The 12093-nt window shown below is 37.5% G+C and overlaps 1 protein-coding gene across 1 annotated transcript in view; it reads right to left on the minus strand.

Moving 5' to 3' along the window:
* Positions 1-12093, minus strand: part of ADGB (androglobin) — a 178836-nt gene that overhangs the window by 147959 nt on the left and 18784 nt on the right. The window contains exons 2-4 of the mRNA XM_038768913.1: positions 8611-8770; positions 5550-5639; positions 680-751 (exon numbers count right to left, since the gene is read on the minus strand). Of these exons, the coding sequence (XP_038624841.1) occupies positions 680-751; positions 5550-5639; positions 8611-8770 (322 nt within the window). The remainder of the gene's footprint in view (positions 1-679; positions 752-5549; positions 5640-8610; positions 8771-12093) is intronic.

The raw sequence follows: 12093 nt of genomic DNA on the forward strand, positions 1-12093 counted from the left end.
TGCTGTGCTCACCCTGCAAAGACTCCAGCTGGCAGGGGGCCTAAGGGGGTGATGCCATCTTGGCATCTCTTATTCTTTTACAAGTCTAAGGGCAGGGTGGGCTGCTTATGCTACACTTTCTGCCTGAAAAACTGGGCTGGAAAAGCTAATGGCATTGCCCCATGGTGTCTAGTCCAGGTCTCCACACTGCTATGGCATGGGTGCCTGTAAATTAATTATATATATATATATATATCACTGATTTATATCACTGATTTATCTTATGGGCCTTATATAACAATAATATAATATATAATTCATAATAATGTAATATGATATGTAATTCATAATCTATAATAATTATGGTAATTGTGGTATATATTATATATAATCAATCAATCAATCCATTGTATTTATTGAGCGCTTACTGTGTGCACAGCACTATACTAAGTGCTTGGGAAGTACAAGTATAATCATTATTATATAATAATTATGGTCATTATGGTACATATTTTATAATAATTATTATATATGGCCCATCATATAAATCAGTGATATTTACTGAGCAGTTACCGGAGCAGAGTACTATATTAATCATTTAGGAAAGTATAAAAAACAGAGTTGGCATATGTGCCCACATGTAGTATACAGTCTTCAGATAGTCAATTGAAATGAGCCAGCTCATATTTTCTTGATTTACCTCACTGCAGATTAAATGCTCATTTGCTGAAAACAGGTTGAATCTATTTTCATTTTTCACTACTACAGGAACCTGAAATGAAGGGAAAAAAAATGAAGGTTGTGAGTGCTGTTGTAAGTTTGATGTAATATTTATTTTATGAGCACATGATCTGTAAAGGCTTTGATTTGGTTAAGAAACGATACACAAATGAGTGTAGCACAAATTCTGTTTACAGCTCATCAGACTAGCAAATCACCAAGTGGTTTCCATAGTCCATAAGAGGGAAAATCCTTTTCAAAGCATTAAATCAATCAATGGTATTTATTAATGACCAGTGTCATTAAAGTCAGTGTCACTAACTTCTTGGGAAAGTACAACAGAGTAAGCAGATGGGTCTCTCCCTTCAAGGAGCTTACCATTGGCTATTTGAAATTTAAATGACCCATTCTTACAGTGGATTTAACATCTCATAGCTAGAAAATCACACTTAGGTGTCAAATGTAAACTGATTACATAATCATAATTTATTTCTTAATGCTCCTTTGATCCTCATTAAAAAATACTGTGTAACTATAAATAGCTAGTGACAACAGTCTCAGAATTAAAATCTATTGAGGAGGATAATGATTTCATCTTTTTAAGTGAACATTGCTTGGAACTGTAAACTTCTCTGGAAGAACTGTTCAGTGCCCTAAATATCAAATATTGAATTTTGTCATAATAATAATGATTGTATTTGTTTTGTTTTTTTTTTTTCATTTATTAAGCGCTTACTATGTGCAAAGCACTGTTCTAAGCGCTGGGGAGGTTACAAGGTGATAAGGTTGTCCCACGGGGGGCTCACAGTCTTAATCCTCATTTTACAGATGAGGTCACTGAGGCACAGAGAAGTGAAGTGACTTGCCCAAGGTCACACAGCTGACAAGTGGTGGAGCCGGGATTTGAACCCATGACCTCTGACTCCAAAGCCCGGGCTCTTTCCACTGAGCCACGCTGCTTCTTTGTTAAGTTAAGTGCTTGTTAAGTGCTTACTATGTGCCAAGCACTGTTCTAAGCGCTGATCTGATGATCACACACATAGAATGAGAATATTAGAGATTAGTAAAATTTGAGCAGTTCTTACAGAGCTCTATGCAATGTTTTCTTACAAAGATGGCATACTTACCATACTCAAGACATATTACTCCTGACACTATGAATGGTAAATTTGTTTAGACTGATGCTACTATTCTTAATTTGAACGGCTGTGCACCTTGAAAAATATCAGTAAAAGGAATTATTGAAATTGCAGGGGTTGGTATGGGGCAGAGTTAATATATGAGTGTGGGACAGCAAGGAGGGGAATGTGTGTGTGTGTGTGTGTGTGTGTGTGTGTGTGTGTGTGTGTGTGCACGCCTGCGTGTGCACTCTCCTGACAGTGAGAGAATATAGGAATGCTTCTATGTAGGTATTTTTTCCAAATGAGTGGGGGATGGGGATGAGGTGTGTATGGCAATGATGTATGTAGCTGTCTCTATTTCTCTACTTCTCTCCATATGTCTTTCACACTTGCACATAGCCGACAGCTTTCTTCTCCTTTTTCTTTCTTTGAAAATAGACATTTAACCAGGAAGGTAATGATGTAGGTGAATAGTGAAGAATGATGATTTCATTTCCTCTGGATTTCTTTCCCTTGGATGCTGGGATGGGCTGGTAAAAACACTTTTAATGTCTGGCTGAGGTTTAGTGTCCTTTGTAAAACTACAGGAATAAAGTAGCTTTCAAAGTCCAAGGAAGATAATGAACAACTTTCTCCAATAAGACGCGGGTTGTTGATGAACACTTCAATCCATTATGCAGGTTTTAGCATTTTCAAAATGGAGAACAGCATGTCTTAATAGAAAGAGCACAGGACTGGGAGCCCAGTGACCTGAATTCTAATCCTGAGTTCACCACTGGCTTGCTGCGTGAACTTGAGCAAGTCACTTAATTTCTCTATGCCTCAATTTTGTCATCTTTAGAATGAGAATCCAACCCCTGTTCTCTTTCCCTCACTGTTAGACTACAGGCACCATGTAGGACAGTGACTGTGTCTGACCTGATGATCTTTTATCTACCCCAGGGCTTGGTACAATGCTTGGCACATCATAAGCGCTTAACAAATACCACAACTATTATTGGATGTAAGCAATGTCCTTGTGCAAGGTGCTGTGCCACCCATTTGATTCCAATAAAGCACAAAACCAGTTAGGGACTGGACCAGAAATGATGGGCCAGGACAGCAAGCAGCAATTCTACATTAAATAGAAGGGGTCATAGATAAATATGGCTAAATGGAGTTTAACTGCATCCTATAAAAAACTGCATAAAGTTTGCATAAAGAGAGATCATCCCTGTGTAAAAATGAAGATTTATACAGAGGAGATAAATGTTCCATAATTCAACTGGAACATCATGCCAGTTTGTAGGCAGCTCACCCTTGCATGCCCCTAATAATAACAGTAATCATGGCATTTGTTAAGCACTGTGTTAAGGGCTGGGGTAGATACAATACAGTCATTTCCTGTCCCTCATGGGGCTCACAGCTCTCAAAGGGAAGGAACTGCGAACAGGGTATGTAATCTCCATTTTACAGATGAGAAACCAAGGCACCCAGAAATTAACTGATTTTCCCAAGGTCCCATTAAACAAGCCATCATGACTTAAAAAGCGAAGTCCTTCACAATTTCTCAATTCTGTATAACTTTTTTTAATGAACTAGTCTTTTGGTTGTAAATACCATCCTCATGTGAAATGTTTCCAACTCTACCTTGCAAACTCTGCTGTTCCATGAGGGCTTTGCACTGGTGCTTTTACTTTTCTATTTAAATTACACTGAAAGCTGTTTATAATAATTTTCTAATAAAAACTGCAAAAATGGCTGGCAGTACAGGGATGGGTGAAGAAAGCACAGATTGAAGGGTTACCTTCTGCACAAGGTAAAAGAAATGTGTCACCTATCCCTTTGGACAGATTTCTTGCATGAAACTGAAACCCAGGAAGACAGTGTTGCACCTGGGATTACCCAGCAGATATAGATATATATATATATATATATACACACACAAAGAGAGAGTCAGGAATTGAACCCAGAATGACTGACTGCTAAAGTAATTCCTTTTTTTAAAAATTTTTGAATTGGGACTTCCTCCGTTTTTTCATCAAAAGGGTTCCTGTACTTTGGATGCTGAAATGTAGAAGGAAGAACAATTTTAAAACTTTTTATGGTATTTATTAAGAACTTACTCTGTGCCATGCACTGTTCTAAGCAATGGGGTAGATACAAGGCAATCAGGTTGAGCACAGTCCCTGTCCCACGTAGGGCTCATAGTCTTAATCCCCATTTTACAGATGAGGTAACTGAGGCACAGAGAAGTGAGGCAACTCACCCAAGGTCACACAAGCAGATAAGTGGCAAAACCAGGACTAGAACCTAGATACTTCTGATTCCCAGGCCTACACTCTATCCACTAGCCCACACTGCTTCTCAATTCTTCCTCATAGTTTTATGATACATCATGTCAATGCTTAGAGACGCCTCCATCCTACAAGAAAATGACCACTTACAACACTTAACCAAAGATTCCAGTGAGTTCCAGGGAAATCAATACCAAGCCACGCCCTGGTTTGTGAGTGAGTGATCCAACACAGGAAGACTGTGCCCATGTGGGACATGGAATCTGTCTGACCTGATTATCTTGTATATACCCTAGCACTTAATACAATGCCCGGCACATAGTTAGCACTTGAACACAACTAAATAAATTACTGTGTGCCAAGCACTGGGGTAAATGTAATATACAGATCCAACCAGGCTCTGTCCTACATGGAGCTCACAGTCTGAGGAGGGGAAGAACAGATATTGAAGCCCCATTTTCCAGAGGAGGAAACTGAGATACAGAGAAGATAAATGATTTGTCCAAAGTCAAACAGTAGGCAAGAGGAAGAGCCAGGATTAGAGGTTGTGTCTTTCTACTAGGCTTCATTCTACCTGCTACTACTACTACACGTGGGACAACCTGATCACTTTGTATCCCCCCCCAGTGCTTAGAACAGTGCTTTGCACATAGTAAGCGCTTAACAAATGCCAACTTTATTATTATTATTATTATTATTATTACTACTAGGAAATTTGTGGGAGACAACTTCCTTCCCCTCCATCTCCGCCTCATTAGGGTTTGCCATAGATCTAGTGGATACTTCAGTGGACTAGAAATTAAGAGAATTAGCATCAGCAATAACATTTCATTTTGGTAGCCTATCCTGTTTATGTTTCATGTGTAATATGGGGTGAATAATATAATATTTTAGTGGGAAAGCACTAATAATTTTCTGGGCTCCCAACACAATAGATTTAATTACTAAATGCATTTTAAAAATACAGAAAGCCCTTTCAATCAATCAATCAATCGTATTTATTGAGCGCTTACTGTGTGCAGAGCACTGTACTAATCACTTAGGAAGTACAAGTCGGCAACACATAGAGACAGTCCCTACCCAACAGCGGGCTCATATTCACTCTGTTAACCTCTTGAGTAGGAACATATGAGAGTATTACAATGGATAAACCCTGACTAAATAATCCTTACAATGATCTTGAATTTCTGCAACAACAATAAACAGTGCTGTCAGACAATACAGCTCCTTTGGCTTGGCAGACTCCACAAATATCAAGTTAAGCAAAAATACATTTTATAAGCATATGAACAGTTTATTAGTCCTTATGGGGTAAACTACAGAGGCAAGTATTGACTGACCTATGCATGCTATGTAAATTTGTCAAAGTCTATAATTTGTAGACATTTGCAGTTCTCATTTTCACAACATAAACGACCTATAATTACATTTAACATGAAATAAATGTTCTTACCTTAGTTAAGAATTCCTGTGGACGTTTCCATGAAAAAACCTTTAGTGATGGTGGTAATTCAATTTTCCCTTCAGGGTCATCAAAAAAATGCTACACAAAATGTACATGCAGAAAAATGAAACACCAATCATTGTCTTTAGTTTTATCAAAATGTCAAATTGTTCTTGTTGACAAAGTTTTATCATGCTAGGAAAACAGTGGAGTACAATACAGTAGGAGAAAATGTTTCCTCAGGTTTAAAATTGTTATTAAAGGTAGATAAGTGTATTTTGATAACAAAATGGAACTGTCACATCTCTGTGTTTCTTCAGCATAGTTCTAAACAGACAAATTGACATTTGTATTATAAAGTGGCAGTTATGGAAAACTGCCACAACTCAGGAAAATCAAGATAAGATTTTTATTCTCACTTGCATAGCCTCAGTGCAAGTTGCAACCCGTCATTATTTTGAATGGCTCTTTTACAAGGAAGAAACTACAGCCTGCTTATTTTTCGACTTGTGAAAATACAAGGTTATGGGTCATAAAACTTCCTTTTGAAATTGAAAACCTAAATAAACTCAATCTGAGCCATAAAACACATATGTCTACTAGTTAATGTTTAAAGAACAAGATTTTTTGAATAAAGTAATAACCTTTTAAAATAGCTATTAATAGCTGGGAAATGGTGCTACTTCTTGCTTTTATTTAGATACATCAGATACTGAAGGTAATTAGGGTAAAATGAATGCCTTTACTCTGTTTCTCTTAATCCAAAATATTATCCATTCCATAGTTTTTTTGGATATCCCACTCTATTAGATTTTAAACTAACCTTGAAAATAAGTATTGTTTGACCAAACTGAGCAAATGCACTTCCTTACTGCTCTGCCAGCTTCATGGCCTCCATTTCTCCTCGTGCTGAGTGTTGCATGAAAGAACTACAATCTCAAAGACTTAGGAGAAACAATGGAACACTAGAAAATATAAGTATTTTCCCCAAATAAAAATCACAGAAATATCTTAGGGACATAAGATTTTGGAAATGCATCAGCTTATATATTTAAATTACATAGTACACTGTTCACAGCTGCTTTATGAAGCAGTCATTTCTCCTTTATACTGGAAAATATTTTCTGTGAAAGTTGCAGCATACCAGGAAGCTCTCTTCAATGACACATAGCAAAGATGTATTTCCCAACAACCACATTTTGAAGTTGATTCATACTAGATTGAATAGAAGATATAATTCTAGATATTTAATTGCATACATGTAAAATTAATGGGATTTAAAATTGCACATCTTTAGTCAAAGAATGAAAGAGGAGAGGCACTTGTTTAAAATGAAAAATAGATAAAATAGCTGTCATACAAGGTTCCCTCACAGACTGAATAAAGGAAATATAAGGAATGCAAAATTTTAAGAAGTAGAGCATTGCTAGTCTAATGTTTATTCATTCCTGTTCATCAGTGATACAGTAACTTCTATATTTTTACAAAATTCCATTACGTATAATTATGCATAAATGAATAGACTTAATGATACTTTAAAATAGGAAGCTGTTCTTTGATTTATTCTCGTCATCTTCAAATACAAAAGACAATTATATATAATACATATATATATCTTTTATGAAAATCATGTCCATAACCTCTCACTTACATTGATTATGTTACTTAACCTCAAGCCTTACTTTCTAAAAACCTTTGTGATCACAGGCAAAGAGAAATACAGACTTGAGGCTGTTACCCACTTAAAAAGATGAAGATGAGGATGAAGTTGACAGGTTTAAAATCTTAATTCTCTAATTTATCTGTCCATGTTGATCAAATTGCCAAATAATTGCTCATTTCTCCACTTAACTTTGCTGGTGTAGACATAGTCTTCAGAGGCCCGCCTAATTCAAATAGGTTGGCATGGTGATATCCTTCGTGAAACGGATTCAGCCAACTCCACTCAAAATAAAATTAAGTAAAGCAAGGTGGTATAATTGAAATTTAACCACGAATGATTTTCTATGGTATTTGCTAAGTACTTAATATGTGCATGCACTATATTAAATGATTGGGTAGATGCAAGCTAATCAAGATGGCCACAGTCCATATCCCACATGGAACTCACAGTTTTGTTCCTCGTTTACAGATGAGGTAACTGGCTCATAGAAAAGTTAAATGACTTGCTCAAGGTCACACTGAAGAGAACTGACAGAGCCAGGATTATTGCCCAGGTCCTTCTGACTTCCAAGCCTGTGTTCTATCCACTAGGCCATGCTGCTTCGCTCTTTTTAGTACAATGGAAATAAAAAATACTGGAAGAAGATGGGTTGACTTTACTATTTTTTTAAAAAAAGAAGACAATTATTATATTCCATCACTCTTCAGTATTTATCAAATCATGACTTAGACCTGTATTTGCTTTTGCCATTTTGTAGGACTGTATTCTGATAAGATTTAATGAAATCCTGGCCTAAAAAAAGTGGCATTTTGTATTTTATTAATGATGTGCGTATAGCTGTAATTCTATTTATTCTGACAGTTTTGACACCTGTCTTCATGTTTTGCTTTGTTGTCTGTCTCCCCCTTCTAGACTGTGATCCCGTTGTGGGGTAGGGACTGTCTCTATATGTTTCCGACTTGTACTTCCCAAGCGCTTAGTACAGTGCTCTACACACAGTAAGCGCTCAATAAATACGATTGAATGAATGAATGACCACACTGCAACATCGTTGGTATCACAAAATTTAACATACCATTTGAGAATACTCTACCAAAATAGAATCGTTAATCACTGACCTATGAAAATCTGGTTTTTTTTGGAGTCTCTTCAAATTGTTAAAACAATTTAGGACCATAAACTCCTTGCTGAGAATGCTTCCATGCTTTATTTTAAATTAGAGCTCTACATTCGTAACTTGATTTCAGAATTTTTTCCTTCAAGTAGGAAAAAAAAAATCTGAAATCAAGCTAATAGTGTTTTTATAAATTCTAAAAATAAAATAAAAATTAAATAAGACAAATACAAAACCATTAAATACATTTAAAAGAAAAAAATGAATACAAAATAAGCACACATTCAACTTACTATAATAGGGCTTTTACCAGCTTTTTCTTTCTCTTTTACTCCTTTTCCTCCATCCCATTTTTCTGCATTTATATCTGCTTCATTCCATTCTGGCCAAATTGGAAATTTCCCTTTCCTTGATTCACTCAGACCACCTTGTATATTTCCCAGGGAGAAGTTTCTAAAACATAAAAATAAGTGAAATATCAAGGATTAAAATAACCTCAGAAATGTTAAAGGAACTGAAATATTTAGGGTTCTGTCTTTGAATACACGATTTTAACGATGGCTGTGCCAAGCCTTTTACTAAGCACTCAGTTAGTACAAGATAACGAGATCAGAATCAGTCCCTCTCCCGTTCAGAGCTCATGGTCTGAGAGGAGAGGGAAAAGACATTCAATTCCTATTGAACATACCCGAAAGTGGTGTTGCCTTATGAATGCGCACAAACCTGGGAGTCAGAAGACTGAGGTCTAATCCTGGCTTCACCTGCTGTTTTATCTTGGGCAAGTCACTTAACTGGGACATATAAAGTGTACAAACTGATTATCTTGCATCCAACCTAGCATTTAGTACAATGTCTGGCACATATTCATTCATTCAATTGTATTTATTGAGGGTTTACTGTGTGCAGAGCTCTGTACTAAGTGCTTGGAAAGTACAATTCAGCAACAGAGACCATTTCTATCCAACAACAGAACACTGCACTAAGTTTCTTGATGACAGGGACCATAAATAGTACACAGAGAAAGTAAAATATGTATGCTCTTCATTCAGTTCTGGTAGTCACACTACAGGAAGGCCATTCCAGTGTTCAGAGAAAGTACAGTAAAATGGTCAAGAAGGTAGAGCAGCCTCAGTATGATTAAATATAATATTATATGTAATAAAAATAGTAACCTTCCTGTCTGGAAAGACAAAGCAATAGCCCTAAGTGGTTCCCTAAGTGATCTAAAGAGCTATTGTTCCTCCCAAAGTGTCCAATCTACTACCAAAGTACAATTTTAGGAATAAAAGACATTGGTCTCGTTCTACCTTAATCATTTAAAATAATGTCAGCCAATCAATCAAGGTACTCTTTTCTACATTTGATCATAATTGCTTGGGACAGTACAATGTAACAGTTGGTAGACACATTCCCTGCCCACAATGAACTTACAATCCAGAGGGGATACAGATATTAATATAAAGAAATTATGGATAGTGTTATGGGGCTGAAGGAGGGGTAAGTAAAGGGGGTAAATTAAAGTGCAAGGGCTACGCAAAAGGGAATGGGAGAATGGGAAATGAGGGCTTAGTCAGAAAAGTCCTCTTGAAAGAAATGTGCTTTTAATAAGGCTTTGAAGGTGGGACAGTGATTTGTCTGTTGGATATGAAAAGGGAGGGTGGTCCAGGCAAGAGACAGGGCTAGGGCAAGGTGCTGGTAGTGACGTAGATGAGATAGAGGTACAGTGAGTAGATTGGCATTAGAGGAGTGGGCTGGGTTGTAGTAGAAAATCAGGGAGGTGAGGTGGGAAGGGGCAAGGTGATTGAATGCTTTAAAGCCAATGGTAACGAGTTTTTGTTTGATGCAGAGGTGGGGAGAGACAATAGGCAGGAAAGACAGCTAGTATGCTGATGTGGTAATCAAGGTGGGAGAGCATAAATGCTTGGATTAATGTGATAGCAGTCTGGATGGAGAGGAAAGGGCAGATTTTAGAGATGTTGTGAAGGTTGAACCAACAGTATTTTTTTGAGAGGTAGAATACATACATAAACTCATTCCTTAAGGTATGGGTGATGGAGGAGCAAGGAAATTAAGTAAATTTGAACTCATTTCTTGAAGTCATCTTACTGGATAGGTATTCAAGGAATAAAGAACTACAACAATTAATATTTTAAATGAAAAATGATATTTGTGCAGAATATTTGGGGTAAATACCAAGGAGGATCATAGAAAAACTAAATGAAGTTTAAATAACCAAAAAATCAACAGACTTTAAGATTTCAACTCCACTAGAATAGTCATCAGAATGTGAAACAAAAGCAAATTGAGCATTTTCATTTAAAAAGTCCATAAGAATGAATGATTTCCACCAAGGTTAATTATATTTGAAAGGATGAAACAGGTAATAAATCCATCATATTTCTAGTTTCTCCCCCTGAAGAAATGCTATGCTCCTCCTGGAGCTTCAGGACTGGGGGCAAGAGGCATCATTCGTGCCCAGGCCTGGGCTCCTGTGAGGGCTAGAAATGCAGCACTGGTGACATTCACCCCTTCCTACTTCTTCCAGCAAGGAGCAGAAAGGAGTGAAAATCTTCCTTCCAGTCATTCAATTGTATTCATTCATTCAATCGTATTTATTGAGCGCTTACTGTGTGCAGAGCACTGTACTAAGCGCTTGGGAAGTACAAGTTGGCAACATACAGAGACGGTCCCTACCCAACAGTGGGCTCACAGTTTGACGCTTACTGTGTGCAGCTCCCTGTACTAAGTGCTTGGGAGAGTACAATATAACAATAAACGGGCACATTCCCTGACCACAATGAGCTTACAGTCTCCATTTCTGATCCTCTGCTAGCTCCAAGAGGTAGAGCAGCTAGCAGCCGCTCATGTTATCCAGAAAGCCCACCCCAAAGCAGCAATGCCTATGTTTTACAAATAAGGGTTTTATTAACTGTATACAGGTTTGGATGATGAATTGATAATTCAGGGAGAACACAGCTGAACAATACGATTAGCCTGGACAGACTTGACTAGTATGTTATTTCCCAACTCCTCAATAACAGGTGTAATGGGAAAAAACAAAAAACAAATACCCTGTTGAGGCAGTGGGCAGTGTTTTAGGATCCTCCAATTTTAGCCACAACAAACAGGTTTCAATACATAGACAAGCACTCCTCCTGACCCAGAGGATTTGGTAATTCATTTTCTTCTTGAAATCTTTTTATCATTTGGGCATTTGGTCCTTCCTTTGCTCTATTATTTGTTAAAACAGTATTCACAGAACACTGTTTTTTAATTCATAACTCACCAAAGACAATCATAGCAGTAGTGGTATTTAATGAGCACCCACTGGGTACAGTGCAATGCACTATACTAATCACTTAGGAAGTGGAAAACAGAGAAGTCAGATGCTTCTGGCCCATAGGAGCTTACACTGCTGTGTAAGCTTCTCGACCATGTTCCTGCCTACTCTCTGTCCTCACTCCAGTCCTTTTACTTCACTCTGCTACTCAGATCATTTTTCTAAAAATCCATTTAGTCCATATCTCCCTACTCCCCAGGAACTTCGAGTGACTCCCTGTTCACCTCCGGATCAAGCAGGGCCTCTTTATCTGTTTTAAGGCGCTCAATCATCTCAACCCCTCCTACCTTACCTCCCAGCTTTCCTACTATAACCCAGCCCACACACTTTCATTCATTCAATAGTATTTATTGAGCGCTTACTGTGTGCAGAGCACTGTACTAAGCCCTTGGGAACTTAGCCTCCTTTAGTGTCAATCTACTCAGTGTACCTTAGT

This window comes from Tachyglossus aculeatus, chromosome 2 (genome assembly GCF_015852505.1).
Source record: "Tachyglossus aculeatus isolate mTacAcu1 chromosome 2, mTacAcu1.pri, whole genome shotgun sequence".
NCBI classification, from domain to species: Eukaryota; Metazoa; Chordata; class Mammalia; order Monotremata; family Tachyglossidae; genus Tachyglossus; species Tachyglossus aculeatus.